Raw genomic sequence first — 25,643 nt, 5'->3', positions numbered from 1 at the left:
CTACAAGTGCTATCCTCCCTGAGCCTGGCGGCGCCTCTGCGGTCCCACCGCTCTGGGAGTCTGGAAGGTGGAAGACGGACGGCTCTGAGCCCCGCGGGCGATCCGCCGCCGTCGGCGACACTCAGTTCTGACAGCGATGCCGTCCAGGAGGAGCGGGCTCAGCGCGTGTGTGTCCGGACCGCCACGCCTCCCCCTCAGCTATGGCACCTTCGCCGGCGTGCGGGCCAGGAGGACCTCCTTCCTCAATGTGTACGCCTTCCGCAGGTAGGCTGGCCACTAAATCACTGGGTTACCTAGTTCCAAACAGTGCGCGCTGCGTCGGTGACGGGATTTGAAGTTGTTCGGGTGTTCGTTGACCCTTTAGAGCACCTATAATGTTTGCGTATACCTCTTTGTTTCGTTTTCCATTGTTAGTGTAGAAAGTGACCTGTTTTGGCGTTTTGGGCTGATTTTATACGATTTTGATTCATTATGATTTTGCTGATTAAGTATTCAGGCGTCGTCTTAGCATGCATAAAATCCTATACAATTTTTTCTTCTTCCAGTACCTCCAGAACAGACTGCCGACTGGTATGGTTGGATTGAATCTGAACCGAATCAAACATGCTCAAAGACAACGGCATTCCTCATTCATCAGGCATTAACTGTGCAGTTTCTGGGGCGGTATATATCATAAGGGGGAGGTGGGGGGCTCTTCGGTAGATAAATGTGACCGCCCAGATGAAAACAGGGGAGACGTGATCTGTGTATCATCAGGGGAGCAAAAGATCTGTGTATCCTGATAATACATAGAATAGAAGCATCAGAGGGCAAGACAGACCATTGATTATTATAAAAAAGATAGCCGTCAACCAGCCCGGAGGCGACACTCAGTAGCGGCGGAACACCTTCAATTAATCCTCGCCGGCACAGGCCATTTTGAGTCCTTCGACGGCACAAGGGGGGGGGGGTACGATCCCCCTCGCGTTTGGCCCCTGATGGAGCTAGAGCTTTGCGGAAAAAAAACCGAGCGTGTTGCCCGTCACGAGAGGAAGTCAATGATATCCAATTTTAAGGTACAAGGTCATCGGTTGACCTTCCAGGTCAGGTAAAAATCGGGAATATCAGGGCCTGTTAGAAAGTCGTAAAGCGTGGCTGCTAAGGGGTTTTCCGGGGTGCTGATCACGAATATCGTGTTAGTTTTGATCACAGATGATGTCGTTAAGCGTTTAAACCAGGTCGGGTCAGGTCAGGTCAACCGGTAGGGGTCGTGACGGGTATTCGTAATACGTGTCAACCGCCTCTGACAGCTTCGTAACATGTTACGAAGGCACCAAAACTACTTCGTAAATGTTCAAATGGTTGCTAAATTCGAATTCAGCTCCAAAAACTAGCCTAGAAACATGTAAAACTCGAAAAAGTGAACCAAGGTCACCAAAGGTCAATGACCTGACCTGACCTTCAGGTGACCTTGACTCCCACCCTAATGCATGGGAGCAACATCAAAGCACATGTTTGAACGTTTGAAACCACGAAAAGCTTGCAAACGCGCGGCTAATGCGAGCCGACATACGTCGAATCGCGATTTCGGCCAAACATGGTCACGGAAAAGAGGTCACAGGTCAAAGGTCATTGGGGTCAGGGTCATGAAATTTTCAGGGTAGGTGTAAAATTGATCAATGCGAGGGTACTGAAAGTGTCGTCGCAATCGGCCGCTTTTTACGCGAGTTATTCGCGAAAAACCTTAGGGGGGTGCATCAACTGTTGCAACAACAACATCAACCCCCCTCCCCCTGTGCCGGCGAGGGTTAACCCGCGCCCGGCTGGGGGTCCTGTATTTCCACGCCCTGCTGGGGGGGGGGGGGGTGTTTGAACACCCCCCTTCTAACTCGGCTCCTGGGCCACGTAGCGATACGGGGAAGGCGGCGTTCGAAAGAGCGTCAAAAATAATGACGGAATCACTTCTGTCACTTTTTTGGTCAGGTCAAAGGTCAGGTCACCAAAAGTCATTGAAGGCAAAATTTCGCCGATTTCCAGGTCCTATGTCGACAATTTCCAAGAAGCCAACGCATAACTCGGGAATCAATAGAGCTACAGCGCTGCGGAAAAGCGCATTCGATAGCCCTTTTAACGCCCTTTCTGAATAATTCTCTCAGATTTGACCTAACGTCAACGGTTTTGCCTGCAGGGGGCAAAAACTGCAAAAATAGCCGATTTTTTTTGGAAGCAGTTTTTCTGCAATAACTTTTGACCCGAGCCTTGCACGAGCTTACTTTTACCGGCATCGTGTTCCTCTCTTCAAGACGCATCGAATGAACTATAACTTGACCTTGAAAGGTCAACTTAAAACTTTGACCTCAAGTCAAGGTCATGACCTGACCTGAAAGGGTCAGGTCATGATCACGTGACTTCTTACTTATTAGTCATAGTGTGACCTCTTACTCCTTAGTCATAGTTCTTTCTTATGAACCGATTTTATGTCTATTGTTCTTGTGATTTTATCTTGTACTCAATAACTATATACTCCTGCCGATTATAAATTTACCGTATTTATCACATTTTCTTACGTTTACTCTTATGTAGGTACTGTCATCTTGTGTATTGCTTGTGTGTAACTGACTTCGTCAGTAAAAGGGCGATGGGCCCGTTGGCGATCTAATAAATACAGAATACAGAATACAGAAGGGTCATGTTGCATATCAGTCGATCCGTATCGTCGAGCTGAGCACATCTAAGGCGTTTTCATCGCTCTAATATGCCTCTATCAAAAGTTATTTGCGAAAAAAAACTGTTAGATACCATTCGTTACCTGAGAGATGACCTCGGCGGCATAAACAGTGGTCACGGACACCATTTTCATGTTCAGTGTGTCTGAATGACTTGTAATTCACTGTTTGGGAGTGTTTATAATGTCGTTCGTCCAAAAGAGGCCCATTTCAATTTTCTCCCATTGACTGATAATGGGGAGGTCGCAAAATTGACCTGACCTTAGGTCATCGATATCAAAATTCTGAGATATACATTTTGTACATGTTATTGCTCTTAGCAACCGCTGAAAGTTTTAAAGCAATCGGTCACTCGGTGTAGCTATGGCAGACATTGAAAGTTTTTATGAGGTGAGGTCACTTCAAGTGACCTGGTGACCTGACCTTGCATGACCTTGGTCTGAAATTTTCACAACATGTGTAGAATTGATGTATGATAAGGTGTTCCAAAAACGGCGGCGCTCCGCGCCGACGTTTTTGGTATATTCGCGAAAAACCACAGGGGAGGGTGTGTGTGTGTGTTCAAACATCCCCTCCCAGCAGGGTGCGAGTTAAGGGGGGGGGGCACTGCCGACTTTTGATCCCAATTTCCATGCAACGCCCATAGGGCTAATGTTAAAATTGCAAAATCAAGGGGTCGCGGTGCTCCGGTGCCCCCCCCCCCGTTCCGCCTATGTTTTTCCTATCCCCCCCGGCTCCCTCATTGGCAGTATACGAGCGCCCTCGTATACGAGCGCCCTCATCGGGTCGATAAGCTCGATAGATTCAACACAAGGCTACCGTTAGTACCGTTTCGTGCTCGGTTCTGGCCCTAACGTTTCTCACACTTCAGCATGAAGCATCTTCAACTGGCTCCATTCAATCTAATGCTGGCCCCTCCTCCTTAGCCCGCGCACCGACGGGGGTCTGCGCCAACTTCGCACCGACGGGGGGGGGGGCGGATGACCGCCCCCCTGAGATCTCGAGAACGAAGCAAGATAGCGACAAGCGGTAAACGGCATCGGATACGCACGGTCAAGATCTACAATTTTTACAAAGGTCATTTTCAGGTCAGATCAAAGATGACGTCACAGGGGTCGAAAAAGTCAAAATGGCGGCGCAGTAGATATGGAGAGAGTTTTTCTCGAATAACTTTCGAATTAGTCAAGATAGGAACAAACTAAGGGCATCATCGTGATCCTCTCGTCAATCCACATCGAATGATATATATGTTGACCTCGAAAGGTCAAGGTCAAAGGTTGACCTCAGGTCACGTGACCTCGAAATCATCATGTATATCATTCGATGCGTCTTGACGAGCTGAACACAATGAGACCATCCGCGCGGCTGTATCTTGTTCCTGTACGGAGTTATTGGCCAAAAACCTTTGGTGACCTTTGATGACGTCACATGACCTCACAGCTGCCCAACAGCAAAACAGACCTCAAGGTAGTGAAGGTTGATCGTATATGAAGTCATGTATGGTATATGGGGCCATTCCGACCCGTTTTAGTGGTAAAAACAGGGAGTTGATTTTTCCCCCATTGACTTATAATGGGGAGGTCGCGAAATTGACCTGACCTTAGGTCACCGATATCAAAATTCCGAGATATACAAATTGTAGCTACTAATGACCTAATAATATCCTGCGACTTTCAAAGGTCTCCGACATCTACTGTAGCTCTGGCACGGTGACAAAGTTGCAAAAAAGTGACTTGAGGTTGGGTCATTCAAAGTGACCTGGTGACCTGACCTCAAAAGGTAGGGTAGGAGGTTCAAAATTGCACACCATGTGTAAAATTGATGAGGGAATAGTCGTACCAAATTTCGCGGCGCTACGCGCCGCGGTTTTCCCGCTATTCGCGAAAAACCTCAGGGGGGGGCGGATATCCGCCCCCCCGTCGGTGCGCGGGTTAGCTACGTTACCGCACCGCACAAACCACGCAGTCCTGAGAGTATCGTGTTGAACGAGCGCGTTATTCGTAGCGGTGAAGGTTTTTAGGATTTGGTAGCGCTACCAAATCATCGAACCTGCGCGCGCATATTTGCGCGACCTCGACGCTCGTGGCGCAGCAGTACAACAGTGGCGAATGAGTGGTCAGCTTTGTGTATGATCGTTCCGTGATATAGTGGGATAGGATATGTTGTTTGTGCGTGTGCAATCTATTTTTGCGATATGATAGGCAGAGCTACTTCTTATAAGTCTGTTCATGCACGTACTCCTGTTGATGTGGACTTGTCAATGAGATATTGCTGGAAACCTATAGTCTTCTGACTTCACATCCCAGATCACAAATTCCACTGCAACTTGAACTGAGAATATTTTCATGTGCAAAACATCTTCAAATAAAGGTGGGTGCAGTGTTTACTGCTGTATGTGTGGTTTATCCGTTTTCTGTGTAAGTTACACAGTTAATGTACTATAGTTGCTGTTCTATTCAGCTTTCTAACCAGTATGTTTTATTTAAATGTATATTTCCAGCCTAAAAATCTCAACTTCAAGGTTTTATTTTTAGTGCTAGTTCATTGTGAAAATTTTCCACATTTTGCCGTTCATGATAAGGCATTGCTAAATTGCAGTAACCTTGGAGGTGTACGGCTGGAACGTGTGTTCAGTATATTATTGCTCCCTTTCCTATACTTGGTATTAGAATTGTGTTATTGAAATAATGACCTGCTTGATTGTATTTAGGTGTGTGTCCCATGGTCATAACAATTTCATTGCTCCTTGTATAAAAAACTTACGGCTCGAAGTCGATCTTAGCTGACTGTTGTTAAAAAATGTAAAAGCTGATGCAAGTTTTAGGCTAGGCACAATTCTGATGCTTATTTGTAGGATAAAGTTATGATATTTTATCAATATTCTGGTAAAAAATCTAGCATTTATTTTACATTTCCATACTGAGCTTGCTGTGGCCTGGTTAGGTGTTGTATCATCGCAGCACCATTGTGCAGCAAATTATCTCGCAACTATTAATTTGACTTGATTAACTTTGTGATGATTGTTGTTACTGATGAGCATTCCTTTAGCCAAGAGTACAAATGAATTCTTGTCCTTTTCTCTTGATGGATATCATATTAATGCAGATGATGTTCACTTTCATTTGATAGTTACATGGAAATGGAAACAAGCTACTTTAGTCTGATCCTTGTTTGGGTTAGGGAATGCACTGACATCTTGCCTCTAATATCTGATAGAGGTATTGATTAATTATTCATGCTTTTCATAGAATCAATTGATCTTCAACTGAGCAAATATAAAAGATAAAAATGTTAATCTTTTATGTGGTCAGTCTGTGATGGTACTCATATGTACTGGCCTGTTTCTTGTGATAATCACCTGGTAGCGTTCTGGGGCTATGCATTTAGTGACATCAATCTACCATCTGTGATAGGTGTTAAAAATAGTAACTTAACTTATGGCTCTTGTTGGCTGAATATGTTTATTCTGTTTGTCTTTTGCCAACCTATTCAGTGGATTGTGTTAAATTAGGATTCTGAAAATGTCTGGGAATTTTATTGAAAAATCAGGTACCAAATATACGAGGGAGAAGTGATCAATGCCAATGACTTGGCAGCATTACATCCATAAGGATAGATGGGCAATGGACATAAACATTGCACACTACAGAGCTTTGTAAATTGTAATACAAAATAGATAAAGGCAGCGGTTGTGGGTGCATATCAAAAACGAAATAATTATCTATGCGACTTTCACAAGGTATCAGCGCACATAAGCTCACAACACCTTTGTTTACTACAACACTTCTAACACTGATATGGGTGTCATAAATCATGATAAAGTGTCATTGTTACATCGTCTCCACCATGTCACTTAGCTCAATGCTTTCAAATGGCTGACGTAAAGCTTGTCTGTCGGTCGCCTATTATCTTAATTACATTTTTGTGTATCTGTTTCTTCCATGTTGGAACGATATCTGAGACCAAGAGACCACGCTTTCACGCGGGGACCTGTTTTTACGGAGCGAGCGAAGCGAGCGTAGTCTTTCCTTAGATTAACGGAAATTTCTGAGTATGAGCGGCCGGCCGGCCGGCCGTGCGGACGCTTTTGCGAGGCTTATATCTCAGCAACCACTTGACCGATTTACATGCGGTAAATTTTGTAGGGTAGTTTCATTCCTTCTACCGAGTATTGGACTATTCCCGATGCATGTGGGTGACCCCTTATGCACGTGCCACGTGCAAAACGAAGAGGTGTCAGTTTTGTAATTGTTGCAATATCTCGGTAACTACTTGGCCGATTGCGCTGAAAGTTGGCATGTAGGTAGACACCCACTAGGCACTGCATATCCATGTGCCAGAGTTGGGGTGCTGCTGCACGTGCACACGTGCAGGGGTCGTTTCCAGATCTCGAGAACGGCTCGACCGATTGCGCTCAAATTTGGTACACAGTTAGGGACCGGTTAGTAGGGTGCCATGCAGAAGTCAGTCGGGACCCATTTTGCACGTGCGCACGCGCAGGGTGCCGCTTCCAGATCTCGAGAACGGCTGGGCCGATTGTGCTCAAATTTGGCACATCGCTAGAGACCGGTTAGTAGGGTGCCGTGTACAAGTCAGTTGGAGGTACCCCCTCGCAATTTCGCACGTGCAAGGCCCACCCTCTCGCTCGCTCCGTTAGTCGCCCCAAAAGGCGTTATACTGGTGGTACAGTGGACGGTGCTAGATAAAAAATAATAGGTAGCTGATAGCTCGAATGTATGAATGGACGGATTGACAGAGCCGAGGCCCACGTTAAGCAGAGCTTGTTGCGTAGACCCCGATCCCTACCGTCCGATCGCGCAATTCCGGGTAACGGGAGAATTCCAATGTCAACGTTTAGCGTGCCTGTCAAAGCCTGTCCCTCTACGGTCCGTCCCTCTCGGCTGAGCACAACTGATTGCGGATGCTTCACCAACCGCAAGCAACGGGTTATCCGTCCCGTCAGGAGCCTCATAATATCAAGCGCCGGATTGACTCGAACCTGGGCTCTCACTACCGGGAGTCCAACGATCTTCCAGCTGAGCTACGGGACGGACAAACTTGGGACGGACATCGGACTGAAGGCATTTTCGGGTCTTTATAAAACTGGGCCGCTCAGTTCTAGGTGTTCTGATTTGTTAATACTTACCAATGGTAATGTATCCGCTGTGAGTGTCTCAATTCTACGGATTGAATTCGTACGGTTTGGAGCTGTAATGTCCGAAAGTATTATCATCGCAATTGACATCATTTTCCAAATCCGGTATTATTGTTGAAAGTAAAGGTGTAAAGGGTGTTTGGTGAATAACCAATATCGAAGGGAAATGCCGGGATTGCCACCTACATTTCGTAGTTAAATTGTCTACCCAAGTCAGTTAAGCCGGACACAACTTATAAGCGTCTCGCTTCCGACAGCATGCAAGTTGTTTCTTGTGAACTGGGTGTAAGTTCAAGTTATCAACTTGTAAGCCGACGGAATCTGTCAGGTGCGCTACAGCACATGGGCTTAACAGGGTTTTACCTTCGCAGCGATCTACACACGGTTCCGGGCTTGTTGGAAGCCAACGCTGAGACATCGTTGCCGACTTCCTTTTCGCAAGCGTTCGAAAGATGGTGTCTCGATAATTTGACCGGAGTCTTCCCCAATTGTCGACTTTGTACCTATCTTATATTCACCCGAAAACAATGTGGTTTCGGGCTAAATTGCTTGTTCCACTCCTCTCGGCCATGTCCATGCATTTGGCCTAATGCTTATTGCTACTAAACCCTTTCAGCCATGGAAGTTCAGTAGACGTTCTTCAAATAGTAGTTCAAGGCAGGTCATAAATGACTAGTCTGATTTGTGGAGTGTGATGGCGTTTGCATGCCAGCCATCTGGAATATGTGTCGCTCCAGTCTCAGCCGAGACCACAACCCGTCCCGGTCGAGCGCCGGTGTTCGTGTGAACCCTTGAAGCAAACTGGGTACCGGATGAGGTCACTCCAGGTCATTGATCCGGATGATCTGAGGCATTTTCAAACTTTCAAGTGTCTGAGCTCGGCTGCTAAGTATACCGCCCTTCATCACCTGCTTTGTCGCCACTGTCGCCGACAAGCTAAAAGTTCCAGAGCTGCAACCGGTGATAAACCAGACAGAAGCTCTGCTTTGTGTTTATATCTTGCTGTTTGTTTCTTTTTTTTTCGGCAAAGGAGCTTTTTATAACGGTCATGTGGTAAGTGCCAAAAACTTCAGAATACGGATGTCTTTGCTCTTGCGAATTCTCCACGCACCATTAGATGGAAGACTGAACGGGACAATGTCTATTATTTCCTATTTGTGTCCGAACATAGGCCATTTACAGGCACATCTCGGTCTTTTTCTATGAAATGTGGTCCAACTAGGTATGTGGTTCAGACTGCCTCGGCTATCAGACTGAAGAAACCTTGGACCGTTGACCAGTGACCACCCTCTCTCAGGTCGGCGACCGTACCGCCGCGCCCCGGGCTGCCGGCTCTCCACAGCCAGAAGAAGTGAGGCCGGGCGCACCAACCATCCCAATGGCCCGCGGCAGTATTTACGGCCGCCATTAGCACTTCTTGTGGCCGAGGTGGGTCACCCGGCCCACCAATAGCCACGTGGGCACGCCGTGCGCGCGCGCCTTGTGATGTAACGGCTCCTCGTGTTAGAGATAAAGAACAGGTCCGGCACAACAGTGCGTTGATGATGTCTGATAGGCCGGCGAATGTTTCAATCCGACACCAATTACTACCGCCGACGGAGTCTTTTTGCTTCATTACAATTCCTTTTCGACGGAGGAACGTCGGGCGGTATGGACATCTATTGGCTCTGAGCGTCGCCCACGCATCGTCGACTGACGCACAGCTTTGATCCTGATCTGATTTCTGCCGTATGTCGATCATCGAGCCGCTCCGGCCGGTGGAGCGCGGCGCGGGGGCGTTGTTTCTGTTTTTGTTGCTGGGTGTGGGTCCGGGGGGAAGTCCCTGCGTTCCGGACGTTCCCGGAACTGGCCGGAGGCGCGCCATGGAACGGCTCCTCACCGGCTCCGGGCGGCGGCGACGCACGGCCAGGAGGAAGGCGCCGCCGCCGCCTCCGCCGCCGCCAGTACAGTGGCTCGGCAGCGACGCGGCGCGTCGGACCTGGGCGCGCGCTGTGTCCGCTCCGCTGGACGACATGGTGCTGGACCCGGGCGTGGTGCGTGCCATCGGCGCCGAGCGGGCTGCGCCGCTGTCCCTGCTCGGCCAGCAGCGGCGCTCCGGCTCCACGGGAGGCGACCAGGACGGCAGTGACTCGGGCTCCTCACAGGGCGAGCGGCGATGGCTCCTCAGACGGTGGGTTTGCTGAACATCAGGTCGTACTTGGATCGAGTTCACGGCGTGGTTGGTTATAGCTGATGATCGGGTCTTGCTGGGTTAGAATGCAGACCGTGTTTAGCTGGGTCTGCATGATGAGATATATGATAGTGTTTCGTCTAAGATGAGGCGGGACTCTTGCTGCGTCCGAAAGAGCAGTCTCGCTGGTCAGGTGCCGCTGGTCCTGCCGCTGGTTAGGTCAAGTTATGGTCACAAATCCTACCGCTGATCAGACAGGGTAGAACTTCTGTGTTGCTTCAAGGTCAGGTGAACGTCCGAGGTAGCTTTAAGTCCAGTCGGGAGACGTTTGATAAAGACATACAGAGGGCTGGCTTCAGCTGCCATGGAAGGTGTAAGGTAAACTGGTGGCGAAGGTGTCAATGGCGTCATCGTTTGGCCTTCCCAGCGTTCACTTCGGAAAACTGCTATTTGACATGGAAAAGCTGGGACAGGAAAAGCACTGCTTAATGCTTATGCTAGTAATTAAAAGTTCCAAATTAATATGTTGGAATTTGGAACTTTTGTTTTTCAATTTAACCCATTAATGCCGCTTGGGTCATATATGACCCAAAAGCAAAACCTTAATGATTTTTCTCAATGAAGGCAAGTGGCACTTTGAGGAACTTGTGCGTGTGTTTTGTTGGATTTGTGGGTTCAGTGGCGAGCGTCGGAGCCGCATAAAATTTGTGTGAGCTCGTCCACTGAAGTTTCTGGAGCCAAAGACGACGGGACTGCACAGTCGCCGGTCACTGGCAATGGCGCGCCGCCCCAAAAAGTAATATTATATTATGTTTGCACCTTACTATCTGTTGAATGATCGTCCACCTGGCATTTAAACTTGTCTGAAAAAGGCACGATGTATATTTTTGCCCTTCTTGTCGCCATCGGATAACTTTTTTTCCTCGATAAATATCATTGGGTCATAAATGACCCAGCCGGCAATAGTGTTGTCAATTTTCTCGTATGTTGAATACAAGGGAAACAACTGATGATTATACGATTACTTATTTCTGGGGGTTGTGATCAGATCCCAGTGGCGGATCCAAAGGAGGGGGGTCATATGGGTCACTCATGACCTCCCTTGGGGCCCGGGGGCACCACCGACCTATCAGGGGCACCACAGGCCTGACAGGGGCACCACAGGCCTGACAGGGGCACCACAGGCCTAGTGCTGCGATGTTGGGATATCATGAGCGGACCGGTCGTGCGGGGCCGTGACGCGGGGCGGGCCGGCGACTCGGCCGGCCGAGGGGCACCACGGGCCTGTCAGGAGTACCACAGGCTTGTTAGGGGCACCACAGGCCTGCAGGAGCACCATCGGCTTAGCAAGAGCACCACAGGTCTGCCAGGGGGCACCACAGACCTGCCAGGGGCACCAGGAACCTGCCAGGGGCACCATCGACCTCACAGGGGCACCACCAGCCTCGCACGGGCACCTTGGGCCTGTAAGGGCTCCACGGGCCTGTCGGAAGCACTTCGGGCTTGTCAGGGGCACCACAGTCCTGCCAGGACCCAGGGGCACCAGCGGCCTAGCAGGGGCACCGCAGGCCTCCAGGGGCACCACAGGCCTAGCAATGGCACTGCAGGCCTGTCAGGGGCTCCACAAGCCTGTCAGGGGTACCTCAGGCTTGTCAGGGCCCAGGGACACCACAGGCCTCTCAGGCCTATGGTGCCCCTGACAGTGTCAGGAGCACCAGAGGCCTAACAGGGGCACCACAGGCCTGCCACCGGCACCAACGGCCTCGCCAATTTGACGTTGCAAAGCATTGCAATGCAGTGCCTCTTAATATTGTTTGGCTGAGACCGCTATACAGCATACACATTACACAATAAGGTATCTAGCTAAATCGGTTTTCGTGATAACTCCTTATTTGTGACTATACTAATGCCGGTTGGGTCATTTATGACCCATGCTTATAACTTGAGAACCGATGGAATAATTTTTTTTAAGCTTGCAGAGTTTTCTTACTTGGACCCGTGTGGCTAACATTTGTTAAGGGCAACTTAAGAATCAAAAAATAAAAATTCCGGCATTAATGGGTTAACTCCAGCCTCGTTTTATCGAGTCCCCTTTAAACCCGGAGCTCGGCTTACGAATTCGTCTGATGCACTACATTCTTCCTCCCCTTTCGACTCGAAATATCCCACAGTCCGGAGTCATGGACGAAACGTGACCGGAATCACAGATCACACACAGAGTTCACTCTCATGGCCAGGGTCACTGGCAGGGTCACCAGGCGGCGCGCTGAGGGGTCACCAGGCGGCACGTTGAGGCAGGTCGGGAGGTCGGCGGCGAGACCAGTTGTTGCGTCAGCACGGGGATTCTCTCGACCGCCGCCGCCTGTGCGAACCTGGAAACATGTGAAAAATGTGGATAACCTCGTCAATGATCCTGTTAACCATACTCGTTTTGCTCTTGTGCTTAGCTAAGATAGCTTCCGTTCTTCATGAAACTTGTCTTTGTTTCTGCAATTTGTCCGCAGAAGGCTGGTTCTACTTGGCTGGGTTTCGCCTATCGCTGTTTATCGCTAAGGAAACTGCGCCCATATTAGACGACCTGCGCTTTGCTAACGAAGGCCGGTGACTCCTTCTTCGAGGATGGCATCCACCTTGGGGGCATGTCGTCTGGCCCAACATGCACTTTGTCCCGCTCGACAATGCTACTATTTTTATGCAGCGAGGCTGCGGCGCTTCTCCTTATAAGTTTCCGTTAAAAGTTATTAAGCTGATGAGGAAAGGGGAATAAACAACAACGGCGGTCCCCACGCCACCGGCGGCGCACTTTTGACCGGTTAACGGTGTTCCTGTGGCAGGGCTCAGGAGACCTACTCCTGGATGATCCGACGCTAGGAAATCCGGTATAAATTGCGAATCCTGCACTAGGGGTTAATATGAGAGGTTGCCGGTCAAGGTTCATTCATTTTTTTTTTATAAATTTAGCTCGAATGTTTGAATGGACGGATTGACAGAGCCGGAGCCCACGCTAAGCAGAGCTTGTTGCGTAGACCCCGACCCCTACCGTCCGATCGCGCAATTCCTGGTAACGGGAGAATTTAGATGCCAAAGTTTAACGTGCCCTTCAAAGCCGGACACGGCCTGTCCCACTCAACTGACTTCAACTGGCTGCGGCTGCTCCCACCAACCGCAGACCATCCCCGTCAGGAGTCTCAAATATCGAGCGCCGGAGCGTCTCGAACCCTGGCTCTCACTACCGGGAGTCCAATGCTCTACCAACTGAGCTACGGGACAGGCCAAAGCTGTTTTTCATGCCAAAGCTGTTTTTGTTTGTGTTGTTTCCTGCCTGTTTTTGGGACGGTTCTGCGGGTCCAGATATCGGGAGGTTTGATAATTACAATCTGTTGATTCTGCTTCACATCTTTATGGACATTCGGAGCCTACATCGACGCTTGCTGCTTTTCACCGTTTGCGTGTGAGAGATAGGACTGATTTTGTCCAACTTATCACTGGACGTAATGAGGTGTCGCGTAAGTTTCCTGCAGTTTATAGCAACGATTGATCTTTTCGAAATGTAATGGATATATCATTAGGTATTAAGTGATTTATTTTACTTTTCCCTTAAATGAACTTGGCTATCGGAAGCAATTCAGTTAAAAATGATGCTGGTTTGACCATATGCGCTCCCGGTTGTTCCACGATAAAGTGCGATTGCCTTTCAGTATTGTAAGAATCTATGACGTCAAGAAACCTGAATCATTGAACGTAGTGTTCGTCACTTTGAATGAAGATAGTTGTTGAATATAGTGATCTCTTTGTCTGTTGTTGCTTTCTGTTAATCAACAGCACGGACAGTCGCATTTAACTTTACCCGTGCGAAAGCCTCAAATGGTACAAACTGCGTGTTTGAAATTGCGCAAAGTTGACGTTTACTGCCTGCTGAGTTAGTTTAAATCATAGCTTATTTCTTTAGAAATGACAGATATACGCAAAACGTGTTAAATACGGAGCTCGAACGGCTTATTGGGTGGTCGATCGGCCTTGTGGTTTTATCCTGTCCGGTTCGTTTCCTCTGTCTCCCACCGCCCAGTGTGACGAACAATGGTCATCTTTCCATCTTTTCCGGCTGAGCCTCGCCTTGTCTGCCGCCCATCTCTGGTCGATCATATCGTGCTCTGTGAGTCCCCTGAGCTCCTGCGAAGAAGCCAATGTCACCGACAGCTGTGCTCCTTACACGTCAGCCGTTTTCAGCTGGGAACATTACCACGAATCGGCGAGCAGTGACGCATTAAGACCTTTCGCGACAGCAACTGAACGGCCCCGGTTGGAAATAATGCCGCTCGGAATACATAGGAAAAGGGTCGATAGGTGACCTTGTGGGTCGTCCAGTTGCCGGCTCTCCGCTTTTGTTGTGACCGCGTTTCCTTGATGCCGCCCTGTGGCGCAGCTGATCAAGACGCGAATGTTCTCGCTCAGTAATCGTAGTTATTTGATGCTTTCTGATATCCAACGATCGCATCAGAGTTGCATCGCTTGCGTGGTAGGTTTTGACTTCATCACCAACTCAGGGCAACACAGTCTGCTAAACATTCAGTCTACTACCTATCAACACACATAACTCAATTTCTAACCTTTATGGTGTGTATTCATGATCTTCATGTTTCTCATGAGTTTTATTGCTAGATTTTCATATTATGTACTAACACGAATTTTACCTGATGTAGGATCTTGAGGTGCTACAGGAAGGAATGTGCATCAGTAACAAATCCAGACTTCCGATCGGCGGACAGAGAGGAGTCGAGGACATGGCTCTGGGCTCACGTTTGGTTTATCTTCTGCTTCGCACCTTTCTCTCGCGTCGATCTTTATGTTCGCCAATAAAAAGACATCGACCTCTTCGTGCCAGCGTCACACTATTGAGATTCAGAGCGTGTCAACAGGTGATGGATTCCCGCACGGAGAAGGTCCACATAGCCCCACGTGGTCCCTCACGTGATCTCGGCTGACGAAGGGGCGCTGAAGGGTGCATGTTCCTACAGAGCCGACTCACAGGAACTTGTGAAACCTCGCTGGCAGCCGGCTCTTGCCCCCGTGTTGGACACATCGATGTGTCCAATGACTGGCCGTTCGGTGGGGCCTCTGAAGGCGCCCATAGCATCAGCTCACGTTTTTACCCGACGAAAAACACTCATCGATATGGTAATGGCTGTGCACCCCCTAGATATGACTTGGCTCACCACATGGATCCGTGTCGCCGGGGTGTGGGAGCGGACAAAAACTGTTGATTATTCGTGCGGCGGCTGTCGCATGGCGCGGCGGGTGTTGTCGTTTTAGCGGCGTGTGCTGTGTCACCGCCTCCAAACCCGTTCGTTATCGGCTGCGGTGTCAGCTCGTGGACGGCGCACACACCACGGGTTGTCTGGGAAGGCGTGACTCGGCGCATTTTGGGCGGCCCGACTTGGGTGATTGGGCGTCTTTCACTGTATCCGGGTGAACCCGGTGATGACCCAGGACATTTCGGGTGACTTTTTTTGGTGACTCGTTTTTTCAGCTTGGTGGGACAAGCTCAAAAATGAATAGAAAAGCGAGGTGGCAGATTTGGACGTTGACCCTCCCCTTGACTTTCTCCATTTGAGGTCTTTGAGAATGCGAGGGTCACCGACTTTCTCATTCACTCCATGTGCCTCGGGGTTTCTATTATTTACTTCATAGATCTCTTGTCAACAAGCATCTATAACTTTTTAATTCTTCATTGCGTCAGCGCGATGATGTTGGAGCTTTCGGCATGTGTAAAATACCTTTTCGTTTTCCTGTTATTACGTAACTTAGGTACTCAAAACAGGAGACTGGTGTATTTTTAACATCCGTGTCATGGAGTTAAAACAAGCCCGTTATGTTTTACAGAACGATATTGCGCCATTAGCCGTAATGCGCCATGAAAGCGATGTAAAATTGATAGAAATGGGCAAGCTCCGTGTCAACATTAAATTGGTAGGCACACCATAGCTACCCGAGTCTACATCATCATCATCATCATCGCATGTATTTGAACATCCAGACGCATGTATGAATTAGTACAAAAGCACTTACGTGCTTAAGTCGAGGTACATCATTCACACTGGTCCATGATAACTGACAGCAAACACCCCACATCACACATCACTTTTCCGTGGCTTTCCTACCTTTAACAAATCATATTTCTTTACGGTATCTCATATTTAAGACTTAAAGCGCTAGGTTTCCCTGATATACTTTTGTACCGAACTAATGAGCTCAACATTTTGCTAATGAGGAATAGTAAGCTGTATTTACTGGTCCATTCGCACCTCCCCATTGTATTGTGAGGAGCTGAAGAAACAATAGCTGCTGTATTTGCCAATACCAATACAAATAATTTGTATTTGTAATAATCATCAAATTCTGGCACTTCGACATGACATGCGCTTCTAGGTTGCACCGTTTTGTATTCTATGCTGTGTTTGGGCGGATTTGTCGTGTTATCCAGGGTGTTGCAGATAAGTTGGGACAAATTTAAAGGTAGTGTGCCACCTTCCAATGATTTCCCATTTTATTTTTCCTAGGATAAGAAGCTTCTGTTTTTACCTAATATCGCAAAAAGATCAAAAATGGGCCTGGAATAGTGCCTTTTTCGCCTAAAAGTTTATCGGTTTTTCGATATGTATAACAACTGTAGTGGGCTGACCTGCAAACAGGCGTCGGCAGCAATCGCGAATGCGGCGCACATGTGACAATAAGCAAAGGTCATTATAGAGTTACGACGTACGGGAATGAGTTATCAGCTGTCTAATCGTAGACAACACAATGTCGAACTTAAACTGTAAGCCTGTATTGGTATTGTTTCTTTAATTTGCCTGTCGAACATTAATTTATGGTTTGAAATATGATTTTATGAAAAATAATTGATATGAAACAGCCGTCTCTTAAGTTATGGCCCCATTTCACCACACGCAAGTGGCAGAAATGACAATGATCAGCTGACGCATTTTTTTGGCCGAAGTCAGAGCGTGCGGCCCGACGCACCACCACCGCACCACAAAGTAAGCATGAGCAGCGTATTTGGAAATTCCGACCTCGACGAGCATCAGAAGCCACCTAACAGGCGTGTTCGAAACCGCAGGAGATGATGATGAACGGGTTTATCGAAACTTGATTGGATGAGCCTATCGGTAATAGCGATTTTAGTGTGTGCATTTATTGTTCATAGTGGTGTGAAATGTGGTTGGGGTACGACCGACAACCCGTCGGGGCGAATTTCGCACTGGGGTACTCAAAATTTGAAGAATTTAAGACGTTTCCATGAGTTTTGAAGGTATGGATAAATTCTAAAAATCCGGTTCTCCTTATCCGGGTCATTAACTCCATATGGTCCAGGAAAGCTGGCACACTACCTTTAAACTTCCTCTAAAACTACTATGTTTTGAGTAACTAAAATAATTTCTTGACATACCTATAGGTTAATAAATACTTTTCATGTTTATGTATTTAAGTTGCGTGGTAATTTTGAGTCGGCTGGTCACAGAACGTGGGTTCAAGCAGACCGCCATCATTTTTTACCGCGCTGACATGCATGCAAATTCTTTACTTATGCCTCATCAAATGTTTAAAAGTAGTGTGTAATGTGTATCGAACCTTGGAGGAAGAAGGGATATTGACTCATCCTCTTATGCCTATTGCATGGACACCGGCTGCTCCCTTAGTTTCCCAGGGGGGGGGGGGGGGGGGGGGGGGTTAACCCGCGCGGGGCTGGGGGGGGGGTAAATTTTACCCCCCCTCGCGAATTTTTGCAATATCTCAAAAACGGCGGCGCGCAGCGCCGCCAAACTTTCAGTACCTTTTCTTACATCAATTTGACACGTTCCCTGAAAATTTTAGCGAAATCCGTCGGACAATTTTTGAGAAATTGACGTTTTAGTGACGTCATGTTCGCCATTTTCGCCTCAAAAACGGCAAAAGTTCAAACGCCGCTAACATCTTTATTTTTAAAGGAATCAAGACGTAACAAAAAAGGATATACGTAATTCTACTTTGTCTATCAAATGGCTATCTCGGTTTTTTGAAAATTTTGGATTTTGGCCGAAATTTTTTCAAAAAACTGACTTTTTTGGGAAAATAGCTATAAAATTCAAAATTTTGAGTGTATCGAAAAAACCGGAATATATGTCAGAGAAGTGGTCTATGTGCACCTACATACCAAGTTTTAGAAGAATCGCTTCAAAAATGTGGGAGTTATTCAAAATTGTATGACGTCACGACACACAAAAATTTTGAAAAAGGACTTTTTTTGGAAGTTCTAGACCTCGTACGGAAACAAAAATAGCACCACTCGATTCGCCGTGAAAAACTGCATCGGATAGACACCTTTTTAGGCCTTAACAACCAACTTCAAAATTTGACCTCACTTGACCTGACCTTGACCTGACCTCGACCTGAAATTCATCCAGAGGTGGTCCATATCACTTATTGAGTGTGCCTATTGAATTCTATGAGTAAAATGACCCATAAAACATGTGTCGCACATGCCCTTTTCTAGATTTTGTTTTTGGTGACCTGACCTGACCTGACCTTGACCTTGACCTCTGAATGATATTGTATGCAACAAATATTGTCTTGGTAGCCTAAGAACACGTTTTGGGCGATCAGTATCAGTCCATGACTCCATTCTTCGGCAACTACGGTGCAAGGCCGATACTTTAGGAACTTGCAATTTGTACCCTTGACCTGACCTTGACCTTGACCTCAAACTTAAAATTAAGTACATGTTTTTAGCTGTTCGTGATGAGATCTTTCGATTGGCGTTTGAATTTTCCAAATCGGACCATTAGTTCGGGAGATAACAGGGGGGGGGTAAAATTTACCCCCCCCAGCCCCGCGCGTTCGGCTGGAGACCCCAGCCCCGCGCGGGTTAAAGGCAAAATTCAGTGAAATCAGAGGATCCCCGCGAAAACACTTGCGCGAGCTTACGGTGTATTCGGCCGCGGCATGAGAAAGCGATAGGGAGAGTGGGGATAACTGGGACGGAGGAGAAGTGGGACACCTTCAATATCTGGGTGACCGATTGGACAAACAATTTTGTTTTTGCATATTTTCTCATGAATTTAATCGGCGCACGTCACAACCAAGCGGTTTCCTTTTCCGGTTGCCTGTCTCTGAGATATTGAGTGGGGGCCTAAAATGTGATTTTTAGGCATTGTACCCTAATTCAATTTGCCGTTTACTCAGCGATGTGAAATGTTCAGGCCGTTCACCTTTGGGTGTCAGTGAAGTCATCTAAATATATGTAGAAACATTTTTATGTATCTGTTATACTTTTGTGTGGGAGAGCAGTTGAAATAAAAATGACGACTTGGGGAGAACTGGGACAACGTGCCTAAACCTTGTCCCAGCTCTCCCGCGTGCACATGCATGGGAAAATTTCCAGGATACTCAGTGCTGTCAGTGTAGTTCAAAAAAGATAATCGAGGTGATTTCTTTAAGTGTCAATTTTTAAAACGCCTTCTTCTTCGTGATGGGTCATCAAATTTTAATTGTATTCCATTTAAATCACATTTCTTGACCAGTCCCAGTTCTCCCCATCATTTGTCCCACTTCTCCTGGACGTTTCCCAGTTCACCCCATTGTCAACCTTTCCTAAAATTTAAATTTGAGAAGTAACACGTGAACAAACACGCATAAAACAGTAAAGAATGAAGTAGAAATAAACTGTTTACCAGTAAATGCAATCAATTTACTTAAATCTTAGATATTCTATTTTTCATGATTTTTCAAAGTTGACGTCAAAATAATGGCCCACTTCTCCCCGGTCTCCCCCCGGTCCTATATCAGCACCTCATACATGTACTCTTATGCATTAATGCTTATTAGCCTGTTAGCATAGATGTTCAAGTAGCTGTGCCGTTAAAAGGATTGTTTCCTCTTGAATGGCCTGGAGAAGCGAGCAAGCACGTTCATATTTTTTCGACGATTGTATCTCCATTACCGAATGTAAGAACAACGCGCAAACACCATGTAACATCGCCGCCGGCCCATAAGACATGACCTTAGTTCCAAAAAGTGTGCAACAGACATCAGTGACGGCGCTTCTGTTGGTGCCAAGAGAAGTAACATTTTTAACTCTTTAAATTATATCCTTGTTTGGCAGCTCTTTAACTCGTGTTTCTTCTTTACGGATTAAGATGTAGACCGCTGCATTTTTTTTGTGCTTGCTGGAATAAAATTTTAACTCATTTTTTGAAATGGGCTCCCCAGAGTCGGTGACAATGAAGCCCCAGTTAGCGCCGTGTATGAATTCTTTCAGTTGCAGTGGCTTCTGTAGAGCTGAATGGCTGAAATGTTGCTGGCAGCTATGTCACCACATTTTGTGTTCTTAGTTGCCCCAAAATCGAGCACGAATCACGTCTGCCTTTGGGGGTTGATCATGCTTCTCTCCAACAAAGTAACTGATGAAGAAATGACGCAGGACGTTAGGTATATAGGTTTGCTGTCACCATCGACAAGGGAAGCTTCCTAGCTGGACGACAGCCATCTCTTGCTAGGGCTTATTGGAGCGTACTTAAGGTCAATCAAACGGAGCGCTGGACGTTTCGATAGTTTGTTTCATGTTTTTAAGAACTCTTAATTTTTTACATGTAATTCAAAGGGGTCCTTTATTATACATGCTTTTTTGTTTATATTCTTCTTGTGAACAATTATATTTATATGTGGAATTATTTACGAACGCAATTGCGTTATCATATAACTAAGCAGGCGCGTGCTTAGGCCCACCAGTTCGAATTTACATACATGAAGCAGCTATTGTTTTAGTTTGTTCGTTAGAATTTAGAATTTATTATTATGTTTTCTTAATGCATTCTTTTCATATTTTCCCTTACTGTCTGGTTAACATTTGCTCCCTTTTGATTTTATTTTGTGTATGCTTTCGTTTCTGCCGGCAAAACAGGGGCTTTGTGGTGACCCATTTTGGGGATTTACCCGACTTCAGAAAGAACGTAAACAACAGGATTGACTCATTGCCTAAACATGCTCTCTAGTTAGAAGATCATGCAAAGTGACAAATGCTGCAAACATATATCAGCATTCAGCTTACATGTGAAAAACTCATCTCCATTACATTATATGGTCAACTTCCAATTAAGTTAACTAGAAATATCAATGTTATTTGCTAACGTCAATCAACATACAATGCTAGCATAACACGACACTGGTCGTTTTTATGTGGGCCTCATTATGCCGTTACGAGCCGCTGACAATGGCCAGTTTCACAACTGCGCCGCACTCTGGTGTGACTCCCGAGCGTCGCTGCCAATCTTCCGGAGGCGTGTTCGGAAAACCGTGCGGGAAACTGGCACCGCGCGGACGGCCGCGGACCATCCTTCCGCCGGCGCACCGAACTCGTGGTGAGCTCCGTACTGTTGTGTCAGGCGCGTGACTCGCTTTGCGCGACTGTGGGGTTCAGCTGATCACCACCACGCCACTTCTGATTTTTTTCTTTTTGACAATTCGCATACATGCCACTTTGATGCACCTTGCGAATGAATCGGTATGCATCATGCGACCTGCGAAGATTCAGTTTATGTTTCCTTCATCCGATTTATAGAAATATTTATTCCTCACAATTCTCCCAGCTCTTGCTACCCAAAGTTGCTTAGGTGTGAACTATTTTCGTCATCTGTATGTACCATCACAACCGAACAGACTAACCTAGACCATAACCTTTCAGACAGATCTCGTTGACAGTGCCCCTTTTAAGCTTGCCTGGGAACCCATTTGCAGGAGTCTTTCAGCTCGTGACACTTCTCAGGAAGCCGGGTCTGTATTCAGTTCAGCGTCTCGCATCTCCTTATTCAATGAGCTTCGGAATCATATTGCTCTTTTCTTGGGCTGTCCCGTCGATGCTGAACCTAGTTTCGAATGTTTGATATACGACTGTTTACGGCTGCCGAAAAATAAGCACGAACGTAGTGATTCTTTCTTTCAGACAAAATATTTTGCGTTATCATTTTTGTTTGTTTGTTCTGATTGTACATCTCGATCGTTAGGACCGACAGCTATCTAAAGAGCCGCTTTGGTGGCTTCAATGTGATTGGCGCACACCGCCGTATATATGAGTCTAAAATTGTATATCAAAATGTGAGAAGTTGTTGTTAAGAGGGAAGACAGATTCGAAGCATAACCATTTTATTCTGCGTTTTATGCTTTATGATGTTTAACTGAGATCATGTAAAGCAAGCTTGCGGAAAAAACAATTCATGGTTGTTTTGTGTTGGCCTCAAAAAGGCCTCGTTGACTATCCATTATCTCCTATAGAAATTGTTGAACTATCTCTGTGAGGTTTGGAACTTACTCATGGTTTACGCTAGTAACTGACGTATGCATAGTAAGATAGATTTTGGAAGCTAGTTATGAAGACGGCCTATCTTTGCTTCAAATGTGGAACGTGGCAGGATTTCATTAATCATGATTTTGACCAATGGTCATCGAACCTCATACAGGGTGTCCCATAAGTTCGTTCTCACCTTTTATTTGCATGTAAAACATAGTACATTGCGTTTTGATATGTTTATAACCCCTCAATGTGCTCCCCATTTCATAAGCAAACACATGAATACATGCTGCGACATGCCAACCGGCATGTTTGGCAGCATAGCAGGCTTGAAGTTAGCCCAGACTGACTTGGCATGCGCCGTGAGCTCCTCAATGCTGGAACACCGCTTCGCTTCGACGAGCCTCGATTTCAATATTCCCAACACATTTTTATGAAATTTGGATCTGATGAGTTGCCTGGGATGTGATCTTGCCACACACGCCTATCACAGTCTCCTGGCACTGCTTTTATGCTTTGCTTGACCTCTGCACTGGTGCACTGTCTTGCTTGAAGATGGGCCTACGACCTCCCGGATGCCATTTTCTACTAAAAAAATGTGGTCATACTTGCGGTTCAAGTTAAGCTAGAAAGCTGAAACTCCTCCTAGATCTTCTTGGAGAAGCATTCTGCGTCCCAAGACTGTTTCTGGAGCATCATTCGCAACGTGATCAGTGTCTGGACGCATATTACCCCACATTACCGTGACCCTGGCCTTTTGCATAGGAATAAAGCTGGATGACACAAAGGCCTTTTCCGTCGCCCATATGGGACCGTTTTGGGGTTTGGACGGGTGTTTTATCTCGAGCACGGACTAGGTAGTCCAGATGACCACATTGATGTCATCGACCCTTCAGTTTTTTTGGCCTCAGGCATAACGAAACACATGTTTGGCCATTTTAAGACGTTTTTGACTGTTTTGAGCCCTCCGGTAAGTAGAGCTTAAGTCACCTTGAGTTAGGTACCCCGAAATGATACTCTTAGACAGCTGGTAATACATCCTGAAAAGCCTGTTTACCAACTTTCTAACGCTAAGACCTTTTTGACGGCCATTTTGGCGCCACACAGTTTTGGCCACATGGCTCACTCGTGAAAGCTGACAAAAAGAGAGCATAAACTTGCAGCGATTGACTCCCGACAAATCATCGGCGTCACTTGTTGACTGTGCGTCCAGTTAGCGACAGACATTGGCTACATACTGGATGGCCTCAATCACCCTCAACCGTCGTGAATGGCCCAGTGCGGTCTAAATACCGAGACGTTCCCGTATCAGAGACCTCTATGTTGCGGCGTTAGCCGTCTCCAAAGGAAGTGAACTCTCTGGCAAAAAATATTTTGTCTAGACGAATTAGTTACCGTGGAGCACATTCACAGTTGCCATGGCAACCCCAAAAGCTCAGTTACAAAATAAACTAAGCGTGGCTTTAAATAAGAGAGCCTCTTAAAGGAAATAGTTCACTTTTAACATGGGGTTTTAAACTGGAATAGCAGTTTCGTAGCTTGAGCTGAGACTAGCACAAATCAGGAGCTTTTACGGCTCAACGATCACCCTAGACGAAGATATTCCATTTCTCGTTCCGAAAAGAGTGCCTTGCAGAGGAATGCGTGCCTTGCACAGGAATGCAGCCACGTCATCGTCAGCCAATCAGCATGCTGCTTACAGCCAATGCAGTATGCGTAGGTTTGAACAACGCAATATGATTGGTCAACACGTAATAAGCTTCCGCGTCAAACATTATTTTACATAGAATATAGTTCGTCCTATATTAAAATATAGAAAATAATTGTTTTTACAAAAAGGTTTTATTTTGTTTCATGATCATTTTGAGCATAAAAAATCATAAATCAATAGCAAAATACTAATTTCAGGAAAGTGAACTGTTTCCTTTAAAGAAAAATTTAGGTGAGAAGGAACTTATGGGACACCTTGTAGATCCCGGGAGCCGGGGTGCGATTACATGTGTCTCAATTACTGGATTTAAAGGCCAACTGGCTTTGTCGTGCCCAAAATAGCACAATACTCTTCAAGTAAATAATATTTTATGTTGGATAGATTTCGTTGGTATTCAACAACATTTTAAAGCTCTGTTTCCACCCAAAATGATAACAAATTTAGTAACGATGCTGACATATTTCCTAGGTTTATTGTTGTACCAGTTCCAGCATTTTGTTTCATCGAAGCTAAGCACCTTCCTTCTTCGCCACACGTATCATCACAGTAAGGCACATATTTGCTTAAGTGCTGATACGTATGTCTACAAATATAAAGCGGCACTTACATACAAACCACGGTAATGTTATAATGGTGAAATGTGGACACATTTGAACCATGATGATGCATATAGGACATCACTTTATTGTTTATTTATCTCGTGTATAGCTCAGCTGCTGTAATATCGCACTGCAGGTGATGATAGCCCGAGCTCGAGTAGCTCCGGCGCTCGATCTAAGAGACTCTTGACGGAGATGGTATGCGCCGGTGTGGCTGGTGGGAGCAGCCGGAGCCAGGTAGTGACTGGGACGGACCATGTCCGGCAACGGTGGCACGCTAAACTTTGACTAAGACAACCCGGATTTCCCGATCGGACTGTTGAGGTCAGGGTCTACGCAACAAGCTCCGTTTGGCACGGGCATTGGCTTCAATCCGTCTGTCTAAAACATACGAATCGAATATTCTAAATCGCTTCCGACGCAGCTCATCTCTTGGTGTATTGGCCGGATCCCTTTACTGATCTCATTTTCCCGCGTGGCTCGTTCCTGCTCGTGGCTTATTAGTCTCATGGCTCAGTTTTATTCTGCCCCGGCAAAAACCGGCGGCGAGCGTTCGAGGAAAACTGTGTGCCGATTCGCGGTGATGGGTCGGCTCCGGCCGTGCAGGATGGTAGACTGGTGTGCCGAGGTGGCCGGCCGTCAGTGGTTGGCGGACGGGCCCGCCGGCCGCAGCCCGCCGCGACTTCTCCGTCGTCTCTCCGTCGTCTTCGTCGTCTACCGTCTGCCGTCTGCCGTTTGCGTTGATCGCCGACCACCTGTATTGTTTTGTCCTATGCCCATCGTCGACTTTCCACTGTCCACTGCCCGCCGTCCATCGTCCGTTTATCGTCATTATTCTCTTGCCCTTCATCGTGATCTATCAATCGTCCAACGTTCATCATTCTCGTCTACCATCTAACGTTAACTCATCTACCGTCTACCGTCCAATCATCTCCGCCTGCCCTCCACTCTAACAGTCTTCCGTCCACCGTCCCCCTTTCACCGCCC

At 46.8% G+C, this 25,643-nt stretch overlaps 1 protein-coding gene across 7 annotated transcripts in view; it reads left to right on the top strand.

The window, feature by feature from the left end:
- Nucleotides 1-25,643, top strand: part of LOC122370934 (kinase D-interacting substrate of 220 kDa-like) — a 93,947-nt gene that overhangs the window by 10,126 nt on the left and 58,178 nt on the right. For 3 of the 7 annotated variants that reach the window (XM_043346903.1, XM_043346892.1, XM_043346940.1), the window contains exon 1: nucleotides 9,825-10,030. The exons of 1 other annotated variant lie outside the window; for it this stretch is intronic. In XM_043346903.1, coding sequence (XP_043202838.1) covers nucleotides 9,873-10,030 — 158 coding nt within the window. In that variant the 5' untranslated portion in view covers nucleotides 9,825-9,872. Of the gene's footprint in view, nucleotides 1-4,795; nucleotides 5,076-9,824; nucleotides 10,031-25,643 lie in introns of those variants that run through there. 3 more of the 7 variants (XM_043346921.1, XM_043346955.1, XM_043346973.1) reach the window with 2 other exon arrangements.

Source organism: Amphibalanus amphitrite, unplaced genomic scaffold, assembly GCF_019059575.1.
Source record: "Amphibalanus amphitrite isolate SeventyFive unplaced genomic scaffold, NRLGWU_Aamphi_draft 000035F_arrow, whole genome shotgun sequence".
Taxonomy (NCBI): Eukaryota; Metazoa; Arthropoda; class Thecostraca; order Balanomorpha; family Balanidae; genus Amphibalanus; species Amphibalanus amphitrite.
The sequence above is the reverse complement of the archived record's forward strand: the minus strand, read 5'-3'. Positions and strand labels throughout refer to the sequence as shown.